Source organism: Parambassis ranga, chromosome 13 (assembly GCF_900634625.1).
Source record: "Parambassis ranga chromosome 13, fParRan2.1, whole genome shotgun sequence".
NCBI classification, from domain to species: domain Eukaryota; kingdom Metazoa; phylum Chordata; class Actinopteri; family Ambassidae; genus Parambassis; species Parambassis ranga.
Window position 1 is genome coordinate 560,409 of NC_041033.1, and position 17,824 is coordinate 578,232.

The window sequence follows — 17,824 nt, forward strand, 5'->3', positions numbered from 1 at the left end:
TGTTACATTTTATTGTGATTCTGCTGGAGGAAGGATCCTGATCCTCTTGGTCTCTGTCACCAGAGCAGACCTCCAATTTCCCTTCTTGTTTGGGGGAAATTAGTAGATCTGTGGACTTGTAATCAGTCCGACTTGTAATCAGTCCTACAAACTGTGGTTATGTTTATTAGAGGGACACTTATATTTATTGCTGATGTATGTAGTTGAACCACATCATATGACATGACCTAGAGTCTGAATCTGAATTGTAAAAGCCAGAAATGACCTGTAGACACTGGATTTGTCAGAGGGCCGGATGCCGTTCAGCATGTTGATCTGGACAGAGAGAGACCTGCAGAAAGACACAGAGTGAGAGAGAGAAAGAGGGGAAGATAGAGGAAACACAAAACAAAGCTATGAGGAAAACTGGACGTACAGTTAGCACCATGAAATAATGGATCATCTGTCGGCCTGATGAGTGGAGAGGAGGGGAGAAGAAGAAGAGGAGAGGAGGCCTATAGCAGCTTAGCTATGCTAAAGATTAAAGACTAAGAGTTTAGAGACTACGATTTAGGCAGCCTGTTCTACCTATATGTTCTATCTATCTATGTTCTATACCTACAGCCCTACACACTATATTTAAGGCTAACTGTATGCTTTACTAAACAGAAAAGTTTTAAGTCTGGAGTAATGTGGACATCCTGATAATAGTGAGTTGCTGTAGTCCAGTCTTGAAGTAATGGACGAGTTTTTCAGCATCACTCTGAGAGAGGATGCTCCTGATCTTAGCAATATTACCGAGATGGATGAAGGGGGTCTTAGAGACCTGTTTAATATGAGGGATAAACAACATGTCCTGATAAAAAATAACTCTGAGGTTCCTCACAGTCGTACTGGAGGCCAAAGTAATTCCATCCAGAGAGAAAATGTTTTCTGAAATCTCATGAAGTCTTCACTACTAAGAGCTGCAGGAATGCGAGGCTCCACAGAGCTGTGGCTCTTTGTCAGGCTGGCTACAGCGTTAAAGAGAAAGCGCGGGTTGTTCTTGTTTTCTTCTATTAGTGATGAATAGTAGGCTGTCCTAGCTTTACGAAGGGCCTTCTTATATGCCAGCCAACTGTCTCTCCAGGCCCTCTGGGATTCATCTGATTTAGAGGACTGCCACTTCCTCTCCATCCTTCGTGTAGTCTGTCCTAAACTGTGATACGGTGTCTTCAGACAGACATCTGCTGCAATAGACCTTTTCCTCAGCAGTACACGTTTGTGGTGATACTATTTTTCTGTTGGTGGCAACAAAAGGCCAGCACAGTCTCTGGTTAGGTTTTTTAGTATAATCAGAGTAACACAGCACAGCATCTGCATCTCACCACAACAGAGACATTAAGTCATCAGAAAGTACTCACCCTACTACTACTACCCCATCTACTCTGCAAACAGCAGAGCAACCTGCTCAGAGACTCTGAGATCAGCTCAGAGATGGGATGTGGGAATAGGACGTTCTTTGAAACTGGTGTTGTGTTGAAGGCTGAATTTCACCTACAGTCAGATATTGTAAGTGATTTATAAGATAAGATAGGATGATCCTTTATTAGTCTTACAGGGGAAATTCACAGTGTCTCAGCAGTAGAAGCACACGTAAGAAGAAAAAAGTAGCAAAAAATAAAAAAATATAAAAATATATAAATAGAAATTAATACAAAATGGATGAAAGAGGGCTCCCCAGCACAGAGCTGGCCTTCTTTATATAGTGTCATAAAAGTCCTCAGGAGTGGGCCCTGTACTCCAAAGGATCTGAGTCTCCTCAGGAGGTGGAGTCTGCTCTTGCCCTTCTTGTAAAGTGCAGCTGTGTTGTCAGACCAGTCCAGTTTCTTATCTAGATGAACACCCAGAGTCCACTATCTCGATGTTCAGTCCCTGGATGTTCACTGGTGTAGGGCAGGAGTAGTGCCTACACCATAAATATGTGCCATAAAGTAAAAGTAAAACTGTCACCTACAGCCAGAGCTTCAAGAGTGTTAGTAAAGTGTACAAGATCTGAGCTCTAAAAGGCTTTGACATCTGGGTCTACACTTCCTCTTTATAATATATAAAGACCAGGTGGGTTGAGTACTCAAAGCTTTTACACCATTTGTATTTCAAACCCTCAGGTCAGCGCACAGTTTCAAAGGCTGCATTTGTTATCACCATACAGCCATCCTTTTTTCTGTTTACGCTTAGGTCTGGGCATGGGGACAGCAACCTAAGTAAGAAAGCCCAGACCTCCCTCACCTCAGCCCCCTCCTCCAGCTCCCTTCGGGGGAAAGTGGTCCCAGGGCAGCCAAGAGATATAAACCATTTCCCGTGTCCTGTGTCTTCCCCGAGCTTTTAGCTTATGTTTTCAGGGAGATAACATGAGAAAACCTCTTTCAGCAGCTTGTAATCATGATCTTAGTCTTTCCAGTGACCTTCCTTCCTCTCCTCCTCTTCTGCCCCCTGTCTTTACCCTGTCAGTCTGTCATAGCCTGGTTTTGGACAGTGCAATAAGGGGAATGTGCATGCACAGGAAGTGAAGGGTTTTCTTATGAGGCAGGGTGGGGTGCAGCACTGATTAGACATGTACACTGTGAAACAGTTGCTTCCCAAAATATTAAAAAGGGTAACAACATTTCAAAGCTTATCACAGAGAGAAGTCAGACACTGTCTTAATTGTAAGATTGGTGTGCATTCTAGATTATTTATAGGTAACTCAGGGACCCAGAGGGATCACTGACTTACAGCGCTGGCATGTCAGGAAGACAGAATGGCTGACAGTAGGCCCGGCTGAGAGAACGGGAGAGAGTGTGGGGGGAGGGAAGTGTAAGAAGGAGGGAGGAGAAAAACAGGGAGTGTGATAACAGTGCTGGGAAGATTTGTTGGCTCTCTGTCAGTGTGTTTCCCAGCAGCCTGCTGCGCTCACGGATTACTCTGTAATAGCGCCTGGATTATGAAAGCAGGGGCTCCAGTGCCTTGTGGATTCTACCAACAGCATGGTAAAGTACAGAGCTGCACCTCTGGCAGATTTCAGCATATGTAACCGGTGACTGAGCCCTAACAGAAGGAGTTTCCTTCATTTCCTTATTGCTGCTATTTCAGGCAGGCACTGTGTGTGTGTGTGCATGTGTGTCTGTTTGCGTGTGGTCTGTTTGTTCAGCTGAACGTGTGGGTTTTTGAGCAGCAGATGTGTTTGCTTGTAAGGTGGAGGTATACCCAAACCCACGTGCCTGTTGACTCTAGGCTCTCTATGAATCTGCGTGTGCGAGTGTCAGAGAAAGATATAAGTGTGATTTACTTCTTTGATGGGGTTTACTGGTCAGACTTTTTCAGTCACTGAGTGTCCTGTCTGTCTGTTAGCATGGCTCCTGCTTACCTTCCTTTCTTGCTCAGCTTTCATCACTTGTAAACACAAGCAGCTGAGGCATGCCCAGGCACTGCCCAGGTATCGGTATGCGTCAGTTTTACAAGGTGTAAAGTCTGTTTTTCTAGCCTTTATTTTTGAACTTTTTCTAGTAAGAAACTATTTGACCATTGAGGGCTAACAGTGCCTACACTGGCCCTATAACCATATTCTCATGAAAATACAGGTGACTTTCTACAGCACACGGTTTGACCATATTTAACATTTGTGAGTGTATTAGATATGGCAGAAGGGGTGTGCTGAATTTACACATCATTACGGAGTCCAATGGCTTACAGATATAATGTCTTTAATAATATAATAAATGGGGAACACCCAGTTTTTGAAACGTGCCTCTGTGTGAGAGCTCAACTGTTTGAAGTAAAAAAATACAGTGTCATTTGCCGTTAGACTCTGATTGGTCCTGTCCCGTTAAAGGTGTGCATATGGATAGTTGCCTATGCACCATACCACACATACCCATACTACCAGCAAAAACGCCCACCTGCAAATTCTCACACTTTTTGTACAGTTTCACTTGATGTCTCCCTCCCTCTTTTCTTCTCTTACACAAATTTGATTTAATTGTATATAAAATTTGCAAACAATAGATATTGTGGCAGAACATGTTATGCTTTGGTTGCTATGAATTAGCAATGTGTGATATTATTGGCAACACAATACTATATTGGCAGATAACTGCAGGGAATTGCTGGAGGGAGGGAGATCTGTCTCTTTTACCCTGTTGCTAGCATGACCCAAACCAAACCATGGGTCCTGCTAAGTAGTTTGGTGGATCGGGAAGTCTTTGATCTTTGAATTTTAATATCAACCATGTCCCAGTGGATGCTTTAAAAAAATGATGTTAACCAGAAGATCGATATTTCTGATATGTGGCAAGCTGTGCAACCATTTGTTTGTGTACCAGTAGATGATGTCTGTGCCTTCCTGTTTGCTGCACCTGAAGGAACATCTCTTTTTTATCAGTTGGGGTTATTTATGTACCCATTTTCAACAGACCGGACCAAAAAATGTAGTTTTGGTTGTGTCACCAACACTGCACACGTGGTCCATGTAGGTGCAACAAGTGCACCAGAGGGTGAGATAATATGCTCTCGCATCAGTGGTCTCAGTGGTCTCCCCTGTTAAACTGCCTAACTATTGATGTTGTGTCATAACCATATATGGTGTTTGCATGTTGATTATCCAGTGAGAGATTATCCAGTGTTTTAATGGGTTTAACCATGTCCTCGTAGAGTCACTAACTGATCTAATCATGGGGTCTCATGTGAGTGATACTAAGGAGGCCCTTACTGCTTCCATAAGGTTTGAACGGTAAAGCAGGTGTGCATACACGCACATGTTGGTATTTCTAATGATTCATTAGCTTGTAGATCCACCGTTAGCAGCAATAACATGAAGGAATGCTTTCCTTTCCTGTGTGACTATCATTGTGGAGGAATTTGGTCCATTATTCTTCAAAACATTGCTTCAGTTTAAAACATTGATTTTTTGATTTTTCTGCCATTCTGATATAGATTTGTTGCTGTGCTTAGGTTTAGTGTCATGTTGCATGACCCACTAAGCGTTAACTGTGGTGTCTTCTTGGTATGGATGCAGGTGTTGATGCTACAGTGTACATCAAACTGTTCATACCTATTAGTGAATGAATGGCAACCAGGTGTCAAGCATCAATGGATTAACTGTGTCTGCATAAATACAAACTGTTAGTATTGTTCTTACAGCATCCAGTCACAGTGTTGTCCTGCTTGTCTTCTGCAGGCTGCAGCAGGGAAGCTCTCAGTGGACGGGTTGCTGCAGATGACGAGCTCTGAGCTGCAGGACACTATGAGACGCCTGAGCTCCAACTCTGAGGATCGGTCCTGCCTTGCTGCTGCCCTATCTTGTCTGAGGAGCGTGCATGAAACCGGTAAGCTAAGAATTCTGAATTACTTTTTTTCTTGTGGTAGTGTCATTTATAGAATCAGCACAAATACTATTCATTGTATTGGAATTACTCATTCTGTCTTTTATGTGATATTTATCCTTTGTCCTGCTTTCATATAGCATAGCTTAGAACACCTAAGTGAATTAACACACAGGTTAACATACTGATACTACTTAAATTCAATGTTATTAAATAGTAAAAAAACTGAACAGAGAGACAAAGAATGAGTGTGGGCTCAGAGTCATTGTAATATAAAGTCCTGCACCTCTGTGGAAACAGCACTATCATGGCCACAAGCAGACACCTCAAACATGTCTTTATTCTACCTTTAAAAAAAAACTGGTCAATTCAATTCAATTCAATTCAGTTCAGTTCAGTTCAGTTCAGTTCAGTTCAGTTCAGTTCATATAGCACCTTCCTGCTGACAGTCGGCCGGGTAGAGGAGGAGAAGAAGAGACAGGACAGAGAGGATGAAGGAGAGAGAGAGAGAGAGAGAGAGGAACACACATGCACAATCATCATACATTGCAGAGAACAAACATGACAGCTGTTGATGTTTTCAAGCTGAAGTTGTGTTATTATATGAGGGGAGGTCTATGGGCACGAAACAGTCCAGAGTTAGATTAGGATTTGTTTGGTGTATCCTCAGTGGTCGTGATATATTGTAATATTGTCTAATATTAATTAGGACCCGAGCATGAAACGTGCGAGAGCCCTATTGAAACCCTAGGGATTATTAGGGTCCGAGCACCGAACGGAAGACTTTTGAAACGCACATGGGAAAATGACTCTATAGCGCCCCCTAATGTGTATCCACTCTGGCCAGTTTGACACAGCAGCAATAAAATTGGCACACATATGTATCACCCCAAGACGCACAAAAAAGTCTCTTGGACCCCCTGCTACAGAACTTCACGCCTCGCATACTTCATCCAATTGAGCTGAAATTCACTGTGTCCACTCAGGACACCATAGGGAATAGACGCATTCCAAAACTCTTACAAAAGTGTTACGGTGTGGCGGGGGCGTGGCCTCAAAAACCATTCACCATTACAAAGGAACTCACTCTATTTCCTGCAGTACCACCAACATACTTCATGCAATGTGGACAAAATCTTACAGTACTGCTATGGACCCGAGTCTGAACAGATACATATGCTAATAGGATGATACGGTCATAGCGCCACCTACTGGCAACAGGAACTTTTCTCTCGTAAACATGTGTTTGTTGTACATCTCTGGAAATGAGAGGAAAGGAGAGCATAGGAGAGGAGAGTATAGGAGACAAGAGGAGAGGATACTGCGATGGCACCACGGATCTCAAGGTGTGCGAGGGCCCGCAATGCTGCTTGCAGCTTTAATATTGTTCTTGTAGTCTTCTATTAGTGATGAGTAGTAACCTGTCATAGCTTTATGAAGGGCCTTCCTATACTTCAGTAAACTCCAGGGCAACAACCCAGCAGCAGGACCGCTACCTCCTCCTTTGTGCAAGGAGGATCAGGAGGAGCACTGCCAGAGCCCTGCAACACGACCTCCAGCAGGACACTAATATGCAGGTTTCTGCTCAAACTGTCAGAACCAGACTCCATGAGGGTGGTATGAGGGCCTGTCCACAAGTGGGGCTTGTTCTTACAGACCGACACCGTACACAGGGTGATTGGCATTTTCCAGACATGACAGAGTCTGGAGACACCGTGGAGAACGTTCTGCTGCCTGCATCATCCTCCAGCATGACTGGTTTGGTGGTTCCTCAGTAATGGTGTGGGGAGGCATTTCTTTGGAGGGCCGCACAGCCCTTCATGTGCTAGCCAGAGGTACCCTTACTGCCATTACCAGTACCAGGATGAGATCCTCAGACCCATTGTGAGACCATATGCTGGTGCAGTGGGCCCTGGGTTCCTTCTGATGATGACAATGCTAGGCCTCATGTGGCTGAAGTGTGTCCGCAGTTCCTGCATGATGAAGGCATTGATGCTATGAACTGGCCTGCCTGTTCTCCAGACCTGAATCCAATCCAGCACATCTGGGACATCATGTCTCGTTCCATCCACCAACACCACGTTGCAGCACAGACTGTCCAGGAGCTGACTGATGCTTTAATCCAGGTCTGGGAGGAGATCCCTCAGGACAACATCCACCACCTCATCAGGAGCATGCCCAGGAGTTGTAGGGAGGTCATACAGACACGTGGAGGCCACACACACTACTGAGCCTCATTCTGACTTGTCTTGAGGAATTTCAAGTTGGATCAGCCTGTAATGTGATTTTCCACTTTCATTTTGAGTATGGTTCCAAATCCAGACCTCCATGGGTTAATAATTTTGATTTACATTGATCAATGATTGATTTTGTCCTCAAGGTATTCCACAAGTTAGTGAATGAAGATTTTCAACTGGAATATTTCATTCATTAAGCTCTAGGAGGTGTTGTTTTAGTGTTCCCTTTATTTTTTGAGCAGCGTATATTTGTGCTCTTTGACTGTATTAGGTGACCCAGTGCCTGACTGCAGCTCTCAGCCTCAACAACAGGACCACAGTGCCTTCTCTGTCACCAGCCTCCCTTCCATCCCCCTGGAGGTCACCACCAGCCATGGCCGCTCCATCTCCATATCAGTGGTACCTTGCTCAGATAACCAGAGGCCTAGCATATCAGCTGAGGAGATGGCCGATGCCTTTGCTCCCGAGCCTAGCACTCCTCCACTCACTCGAGCTACAAAGACACGTGCCACCAAGCACCCCCACACACCGCCGCCACCTTCCCGCAAACTGCTACAGCTCCTGCCCAACATTGCACTAACAAGAAGCAAGAGTCATGAGTCCCAGCTGGCCAACCGCATCGAGGATCCTGCAACAACCAAGTAGGTTTTCCTAGAAATCCTATAGGCACATCCTTATGACTCAGCAACTCCACACAACTGACAAAAAAACTTTATAATTAAAAGGCAAAGAACAAAAGACAGTGTAAATTAATCCCTGTCTTTGCAGAAAGAAGAAGAAAGTGTTGGCGGCTCTTCAGATTAATGGTTGTGGTAACAGCCAGGAGGACTGTGCACTGAAGTCACCACTGCAGTCTGCCCGAAATCATCCTCCCCCAGCCTCAGCGCCATACATTACCCCCGCCATCCCCACACTGCTGGACAGTAAGTCCTCACAACAGATACTGGGCTCTCTGAGTGCTCAGGGTATTCAGTTTCATTTTCTCATTTCCTCCCACAGATGCAGCCGTGCATAGAAGTTCCCCTCAGACAATGAGGCGAGACATTGGACTGGCTGTAACACACAGGTTAGTTTCCACTGAGAATTAAAGACCAAGTATATAAGGCACATAGTCTGCGTTGCACCAGTTGCTGGGAGTTGTAAATATGGTAACTGAGACCCAAATAATGATGAATGGGAAGTTAACAAAAGCACAGGTGTCAAATTAGATGTCCTTTTGATTATATGTTTTTGTCAGGACAGTGTCCAGAGCATGGAAAACAGGATTAGAGGATGCTGACTGGTCCAAACCACTATTAGCTTAGTTACAATTGCATTGGTTGAGGCCTGGCAAAATGGCCTATCATATAGATGCACACATCTCAGGAGAAGCAGCAGAGGCCAAACAGTATCACTGTCCACTATAATGTAGGTCAATGGTCAGGTAACAACCAGAAACTGTGCATTAGCATAATGCTAACGTAATACACTGATGACTACTCAGCTACATGAAGCATAAAAACGAACTCAATAGTTGTCCTTTATGTACAAGTTATTAATATAACTATAGCATTAACAGCATGGCCTAATACTGTCTTCATTGACTGTTGGAGCAGTGAATACAACACAATGACATTTCTATAGTAGTATAGTTTTTATGCAGGAGGTCAGCATCCTGACAGCCTGGGCTATTAAACCTGTTGTGGAGTAGGCCCAGAGGCTCCAGTACCTTGTCTCTGAAAGCAGAAGGCTGCAGAAGCAATGGGAAGGGTGAGAGGGATTACCTGCAATGCTGATTTCTCTGCAGGTAAGGCAGGTGTTATAAAAGTCCAGAAAACCCACAGTGAAGCAGCAGGTAGAATACTCTGAATGGTGGAATGAGCACATGATGGAGGCCTTGATTCACACCCCTCAATTTGCAGAGACAATATAAGGCATTTTTGAGCTTCGTTGGCCAGTGTTGGGGTGTTGGTTGACAAAGAAAGGTCCTCAGTGATGTGGACTCCCAGAAATTTGGTGCTCACTTTTTCCACAGCAGCACTGTTGATGATCACTGGCTTTGGCAGCCTTTTTGCCAAAGTCAGTTGTAATCTTTTTGTTTTTTCCCACATTGAAGGAGAGGTTATGGTCTGTCCCAGAATGTGACCCACTTCTGGCATCGGTGGCACCGGTGGACAAAGATTTATCTAATTCAAATGTGACCCACCCAGGATAAACCAAATGAGCCACAGGAATTTTGCTGTATAATATCTCAACACCATCATTGTTGTTAAGGAGACACAGCTGTTTTATCTGCAAATTTGATGACGTATTTTATACAATAGCATTGCCCAGAGTCAGCGAGTGAAGATCAAAAAGTGGAGTACACATCCTCGCACTGATCCTTGATGTTTTGGTGCCAACCCTTACATAGTCTGATTTTTCTGTCTTTTCATGACAAGTCCATTACTTTGACTCTACAGCCAATACTACAATAAGAACTAAAGTTTTTAATTTCACATAGATTCTCTGTCCTTTGCAGGTTTTCAACCAAGTCTTGGCTCTCCCAGACATGCCAAGTGTGCTGCAGGAGCATGATGTTTGGGGTCAAGTGTAAACACTGCAAGTAAGAGCTGTACAAATAATGTGTGTGTAATTATAGTACACCTTCACAAACTCAAATGACCCATTCAAATGTCCACAGGTTAAAGTGCCACAACAAGTGTACCAAAGATGCGCCCTCATGTCGGATATCCTTTCTCACATGTAAGCAGCGTTTGGTGAACCTTTAATCTTTAAAAGTCATGTCCTAGTTCATGTTTTAATCTGACTTGCAGTGCCAAGGATGCGCAGGGCAGAGTCAGTGCCATCAGATATCAATAATCGAATTGAGCACACAGCAGAGATCCCAAAGCAGTTTGGAACTTTACCAAAGGCCATAACCAAAAGGGTGAGTACAGGTACTGATGACATGGCCTTCTGTTACCGGTGCTGTGGTGAAAACAGCTGGAGATGTTGTTGTCATTGGATGTTCCTTACTTTCACCATAACAAACTAACTGTATGTGTGTGTATTAGCAGGAACCTGTCCCTAGTTTAAACCAGCTGGACTCTAGCAGTAACCCATCATCAGCCACCTCCTCCACACCTTCCTCCCCAGCACATTTCCAGCAGAGCAATCCCCCAAGTGTCAGCGCCACCCCCCCACCCAACCCATCACTACAGGGATCCCAGGACGATCGCTTCCACTTCCCAGGTAAGCGTTGTGCTTCACATATGCAGACATCTTGTGTAATGTAAGCATGTGTTAGATGAGACAACTTTTAAAAGTGGGCTCATGTCAAGCAGAGCATGTCTCTGGAGCCATGGCCACATATTACACATAATAAATAGGTATCAGACATTCTACTGTAATATTCATTGCTGCAGATGTTTGTGCTGCCCACTCTTACAGTGTGAGGGCATAAAGCATTTAAAGCCTCTGTTTGTGGAAGTGTTGTAGATTTCTGAAGTTGTTTTTTTCCGACAGATGTCCCTGCTTCCACACACACTGTTCAGCATTCGGCCAGCCACTATGAGTCTGGGTAAGACACACAGCTAGAGAGCCAGTTGTGTGCAAACATGTGTTACAGAGGCTAGAAAGACTTACAGATGGACATTTTGTATTTGATTACGTTCTGCTGCAAGGTGGCAAGTGTTACGTTCCCTAGTTAGTCCAGGGGATGAGGGGAAGCAACAATAATGTTACCCAGGCCTGAGGAAGAGACAGCAGTCGGAAACAGTGACTATTAATTAAATTTATTAACTTCACAAAATAGCATAGCATAACAAAATAGTAAATCAAACACAAAAGCAAAACTAAAAAGATCAGCGCTGATTATCATGCTCTAGTCCCTCTGGACGGAGCAAAGACGCATGGTGTGTGCGTCCACACATTGGCCCACTCTGGCCCCGGCCATGTGCACACCTCCAGCTGATATACTTCTGCTGATGAGGACCAAGTGGACTCAGGTGTGGATCATCCACTTGGTCCACTGGAAGCATTGGAAACCTGCACAGAAAGCAGAGACACAGACATACACACAAGTACCGGCACCTAACAGCAAGGATAGCAAAGATATACTATATAGGTATACTAATGAAATGTTTAGATTTTAGTAGTTAGTGTGTGTCCACCAGAGGGCACTCACAGTTTATTGTGCTGTTAATTATACTACACTGCATGTTGTCACTGTCTCAATATGTTGCACTCTGTGCATTTTAGTCTCTGCAACAATACCAAAATATCAATAAGGTTATGGACTGAATGAGATGGAGAGATGAGAGTGTTTGAAGGGGAGGGATGGGATAGGAGGGCATTGAGGGAAAGGGATGAGAGGGGTCCTGACAGATACTCTTTTATGCTGATAGGTAAACCTGGCTTTCAACAAAGAATATAATAAATGGTAACACCCTCACAATTAAGTTACTGACTGCCTTTTTTCTCTTAGAGAGTTGCAGGAGGTTACTGAGACAAAGCTGACAGCAGCGGCACAGGAAGTGGTGAGTACTGTCATACAAAATGAATTCCAAAAGACGAAGTGAAAGAGCACATTATTCTGCTGTTTCTGTGGTTTTCTATGGGAATGGTGCTCTGTGGTTTCCAGATGTACTCTTACTGAACATATTGCAGTACTGATAAGTTCTGTGGGAACTGTCAGCTGGGCAGTAGTAGCTTGGATATCTAAAATCTAAAATCACAGCTTTTAAAGCTAAAAAACTGAAGCATATATATATATAATATGTTAAACTAAATAGACAATGATTTTTTTCTGGTAGAACAAATGCATATGTGCAAAACTGTAAGGGCCTTTGTCTTTTGTTTGTGCTGCCTCAGAATGAAGCAGAGGAGGACGACCCCGCTGAGGATGAGGAAGCAGCTGATGAAAGCACTAGAGAAAAAAGCTTGTCCACTGAGGAGGGTGATGATGGTCTGGAGGACCTGCCCTCCATCATATGCCGCCGTGAAGCCTCTGGCCGCTCAGGGGGCATCATCTCCCGTAAGGCCAGCCAGACCAGCGTCTACCTGCAGGAATGGGACATCCCGTACGAGCAGCTACAGCTGGGAGAGCTTATTGGCAAAGTGAAGACAGAGCTGAGACAATAAACTTTGTTAAATTTCAATGTTTGAGTTTCAAGCTGCTGACACCTTTTGTGCAGGGTCGCTGGGGGAAGGTGCACAAAGGTCGGTGGCATGGTGAGGTGGCCATTCGCCTGGTGGAAGTTGATGGCAATAATCAAGATCATCTCAAACTCTTCAAGAAGGAGGTGATGAACTACAGGCAGACCAGGCATGAGAATGTTGTTCTGTTCATGGGTGCCTGCATGGCTCCTCCTCACCTCGCTATCATCACCAGGTACAGCTGCATGACTCATTATAACATCTGCTCTCTGAGTTGTGCTGGTTGTCCTTAAGCACAGATTGAAAGGTTTTGGCTCTGTATGGTTATTTGTGCTGTCTGCTGAACGTGGATGTCTGTGAGGACTGACTCACTTTTAAAATGTGGCCATTTGAGGAACTGCAGATTTTGCTTATTGGTTTATTCTCTGCAAGTGCCGCTTTTATTATAAATAAATAATGTGTCATGGCTCACATTTAACCTGTAAAGTTAAAGTTATCACATCCTATCATGTCATAGCTGTAACAGAGCTACACCTCCTTGTTTTGTTGTTGTTGACAGATTGCAGCATCAGCTAATCAAGTAGTTTGCAAACAACAAGCTAGCTAATTTAGTATTGACTGGCATTACTGAGAAAACAGACTCAGTTTAGCTGCCTAGCTGTAATATAGCCACCTAAATCATGTTTTGTTAATGGGAATCGGTTTAGTGACCTGATGATCACATGAAGTTTTGGATGAATTAAATACATTCGAAATATGCATTCAGTATTTTGCTCATGTACTGTAGGTAGAACTGAGGCTGAATGTTATTATGTTCATCTGTTCTTATGTATGGAATCTACATGAACACATTTTATAAATGATTGTCTGTATGATGTGTTGCTTGCTAAATGTTTTGTTTTGCAGTTTAAGTAATAAGATTTGTTTCCTCCACAGTTTCTGTAAAGGTTTGACTCTTTACACTGTTGTAAGAGAAAGAGGTCACCTGCTAGACCTCAATAAAACCAGGCAGATTGCACAGGAGATCGTAAAGGTAAGCCCCCAAATATTCAATGAGAGAGTGCGAACTGTCCACAATGAGGTTTCAGTATACTAGTTAGGATATTGCAGCCCACACTTTGTTCAGTTATTGTCAAGTGTATGTTAGCTTCTCTAATTCAGTCATCTCATAGGCATGATTTTTTAGAAAGCATGTTGTAGTTTTATTTGTTATATAACTTACACATTAACCATTACATATACCACATCAAGTGGTATAATCAATTCTAAAAAAAAATCTCAAAAGAATTCTTTACCTGCTCTGTCACAGGGAATGGGTTATCTGCATGCAAAAGGAATCATTCACAAGGATCTGAAGTCTAAGAACGTCTTCTATGACACCAACAAGGTTGTCATCACAGACTTTGGCTTGTTTGGGATGTCAGGAGTGGTACAAAAAGGCAGGTGAGAATGAAGTCAATGACACACCGAGCCCTAGGATGTTATGGCTGTTCTCTGCATTCATGTTCTTTGGCTTGTATGTGTGTTTAGAAGGAAGAATGTTCTACGGATACCGCAGGGCTGGGTCTCCTACCTGGCTCCAGAGATCATTCGAAAGATGAGACCAGATATTGGCGAGGACCAGCTGCCTTTCTCCAAAGCTGCGGACGTCTATGCATTTGGGTATTTATTGACACAGATTACACCTAAACACTCAGATCCATCAGCAAATCATTTAAAAGCAATTTCCCCCTAAAAATCATGATTAACAAATATATGACATGAGTGTCCATTAGATTCTTAGATTGATTATTAACTCAGAAATATTCGGACATGTTTACAGTACAATCTGGTATGAGCTGCAGATGGGAGACTGGCCAATCACCAACCAGCCTGTGGAAGCTAAAATCTGGCTCGTGGGCAGCAGTAAGGGCATTAAGAATGTGCTGGCAGAGGCCAATCTGGGCAAGGAGGTCACGGTGAGTCTGACTTTTTCTCTCTAAACTTCTGTATTTCAGGACTATTCTTTATTTCATTGACACTTTATTCATTATATATATCAATACATCTGAATCAGTGACATTTCTGCAACATTTAGGTATTTAATAAAACATCCTAAAATAGGAAACATTAAGAAAGAATAGGATTGAGTGTCATTGACATATATTCTCATAATAATAATACGTCCAACAATCTACTCGAGAGCAACACACGGCAGCAGGAATGAGCATGTTTACATCCTGGTACAAAAAACTGGTTTCAGACTCACTTAGTTATTAATTATATTAAGACTAAAAATTCATTTAATTATAGGAGAAGACATCGGTGTTGTTACAGTGTGAAGAAACTTTCATTATTGGCACATTTGTTTCAACATCTCAGAGTGCACCATGTGGTGCTGGGGCACAGGATGTGGGTTTGTGTGTGTGTGTGTGAGAGATACAGCAGCTACTCTATTTTTTACCTCATGTTATTGACAAGTATTGATTTGAACTAGATATTTCAGTGAAATTTTTCAACTTGGCCAATTATTGTTAGATAGATAGATAGATATAGAAGAAGTAGGACATCCTTAATAAATGTGTTACAGTACACCTTAAAGAAAAGGAGGGCTGGTACTCAAGATCAGAGTAAGATGTAACAGGGCATGAAAGAAAACAGGAATATAAGAGTTTTCCTTTCGATCAGACATGTTCCGACTGCTTCCTGCAGTCTTCTTCAGAAGTCACGTGACTTCTGAAGAAGACTGCAGGAAGCAGTCAAACATGTCAAGGTAAAAACACAAAACACTCTTATAGTTAAAAAGGTGGAGACCAGATGAATCTTGGTGAAATATAAAGAACAGAGGACATCAGTTTTGACAGATATTATATGCCAATTCATTGATTGCACAGTATGTGTTCATTCCTCTTCCTCACATCTCGACAGGAGATCTTGTCTGCTTGTTGGTCCTCTGAGGCCAACAACAGGCCCACATTCACCCAGCTGACAGGCATGCTGGAGAGACTCCCCAAACTCAACCGCAGACTGTCTCACCCCGGGCACTTCTGGAAGACAACAGAGTATGTATCATAGAAAGAGTCTGCAGCTCCGTTCACACCCAGAAAGAGAATCAGTAAATACATGGATATATTGAAAATATATTGTAAATTAATATATTGTAAAGAAATGTGAATATGATGGAGCTATCCAGCTGGGGATCAAGTAATGTAAATGACCGTTTCTAATGTGACTACTGTTTTGTCGATCTAATAGGGATCAGATATGATATGCTCTGTTGTAGAAGCTTGCTTCTCTGTCACAGTGTTTCTCAGACTGCATTGCATCCTCTCTTGTTTCTGACTTTCACTTCTCCCTCTTTCTGCCTGTGACCTCTGGGTGCTGCCTGATCCATCACTGCCTCCCCCTCGCGGCCTTCTTTGGATCCTGCTTTTTTACCTGTCTTTGCCACTGTGTATGTCCACCCTTCCTAATTTCTTTCATCACTGCACTCTAATCCTGCTGAAGACTCTGGGATCACCACTGCCTGAGAGATCACTGCCATCAGGGCCTACATGCACACTGTCCATACATGTACAAGTACAGTAGCTGAGGTGCACAGGTGCTCCTTAAAACTGAAATGTCAGTATCTCCAAATACAGACTGTGTAAACACATTATACTGACAGAAGCAGTCTAGTGCACCTAATGCAGGAGCAGACCTCAATATTAAGTGTCTGCTCTAACATAATGATCTGTAGACACACATGAAGACTTTAACATTACTACTGCTGCTTCTGAACGTGTATCTCAGTGTTTTCATGTTCCTTTTTTCTGCTGAGTGTCTAAGAATGAATCTTTGTTTTTGCACCACAGTGTGTGTGATTGTAGCTGGCTGCAGGTCAGCTCTTACTGTACAACTCCTCTAGAAGAAGAAAAATAAGTTACTCAACGTTTACATATAAAAGGATTAGTTCACACACATTGCCAAACAATCCATTGTCCTCAGTTGCTGTCTGCAGTGTATGGTTAGACAGCGCTCTTCCAGGTTCTCCCAGGTTTTCAGGTACTCCTGTCTGCCTCTGAGATTTATGCCTCCAGTCACAGTCGCACTGTAAGCATTCTGGCAGTAGCCTTAGCATTTAGCCAAAGAGATTACACATTAAAAACTACATTTAGATATTAAAAATGGGAAGAACGGGCTTTGAGTAAACTCAATAAAATATGAATAACCAGGACAGTCCACATTAACTTATTGTACTTCTGGAATTTATAACTTTTTGTAGTGAAACAGTGAAACTGCAGTGAGTCAGCAGCACTTCAATAATGTGTGACACAGTATTGCATGAAACAATGAGTTGATAAGAAATCATTAGTGGATTACCTGAGCGATATTTGTCTCACTTATGGAGAACTGGAAGAGAATACTGAAGATGTTGGTGTTATTACAGAAACTTCCATTACTGGCACATTTGTTTCAACTCTTGCACCATGTGGTGCAGGTGCACAGGATGTGGTTGTGTGTGTGTTTCCTCTAACCGGAGTACAAGGTCAACATTCTTTGATGTGCCTGAATGTAATAGGTCTCAGCAGTACGGTGGAACCAAATTAGTCATGATCAAAATGGCCTAATGCCTATACATAGAGTACCGTGCTAGAAGTTGAATCTGATACACAATGTCCATGTATACGAATGGGTTTTCATTTTAATAGTAATTATATTTATGTATAAAGACTGCTGTTTGTGGATTTGTCTTGTTTTCTTTTTCCTGGGGGGGAGGGAAGTCATTTGTAGATTATTTTTGTACAAAATGTGTTGCTACTTGTTGAGATCTAATCTGAACATTTGAGGACATTAAAGTTGATCTTATGTGTATTGCGTGCTGTATTGTGTCATATAATCAGTTTAATCCTGATCTCAGTGGAAGTTGAAAGTTGAAAATCCTTATTCATTGCATAATGGAATAGTTTAGAACACAAAATAATAAAATTGATCAATATAAATCAAAATTATGAACCTATGGAGGTCTGGATTTTTAACCATTATTAAAAGTTAAAGTGGAAAATCAATTCCTCAAGACAAGTCAGAATGAGGCTCAGTAGTGTGTGTGGCCTCCACGTGCCTGTATGACCTCCCTACAACTCCTGGGCATGTTCCTGATGAGGTGGTGGATGTTGTCCTGAGGGATCTCCT

General features: G+C 42.8%; 1 protein-coding gene across 5 annotated transcripts in view; it reads left to right on the top strand.

Moving 5' to 3' along the window:
* LOC114444867 (kinase suppressor of Ras 1-like) overlaps positions 1-17,506 on the top strand; it is a 33,764-nt gene extending 16,258 nt beyond the window's left edge. For 3 of the 5 annotated variants that reach the window (XM_028419733.1, XM_028419735.1, XM_028419737.1), the window contains 18 exons: positions 5,174-5,321; positions 7,827-8,196; positions 8,324-8,478; positions 8,555-8,621; positions 10,056-10,139; positions 10,218-10,279; positions 10,351-10,463; positions 10,591-10,768; positions 11,042-11,096; positions 12,003-12,054; positions 12,389-12,634; positions 12,712-12,908; positions 13,610-13,706; positions 13,983-14,116; positions 14,204-14,335; positions 14,496-14,631; positions 15,581-15,714; positions 16,160-17,506. In XM_028419733.1, the coding sequence (XP_028275534.1) occupies positions 5,174-5,321; positions 7,827-8,196; positions 8,324-8,478; positions 8,555-8,621; positions 10,056-10,139; positions 10,218-10,279; positions 10,351-10,463; positions 10,591-10,768; positions 11,042-11,096; positions 12,003-12,054; positions 12,389-12,634; positions 12,712-12,908; positions 13,610-13,706; positions 13,983-14,116; positions 14,204-14,335; positions 14,496-14,631; positions 15,581-15,714; positions 16,160-16,244 (2,445 nt within the window). In that variant the 3' untranslated portion in view covers positions 16,245-17,506. Of the gene's footprint in view, positions 1-2,844; positions 2,988-5,173; positions 5,322-7,826; positions 8,197-8,323; positions 8,479-8,554; positions 8,622-10,055; positions 10,140-10,217; positions 10,280-10,350; positions 10,464-10,590; positions 10,769-11,041; positions 11,097-12,002; positions 12,055-12,388; positions 12,635-12,711; positions 12,909-13,609; positions 13,707-13,982; positions 14,117-14,203; positions 14,336-14,495; positions 14,632-15,580; positions 15,715-16,159 lie in introns of those variants that run through there. The other 2 variants (XM_028419736.1, XM_028419734.1) reach the window with 2 other exon arrangements.
* The last annotated feature ends 318 nt before the right edge of the window (positions 17,507-17,824 follow it).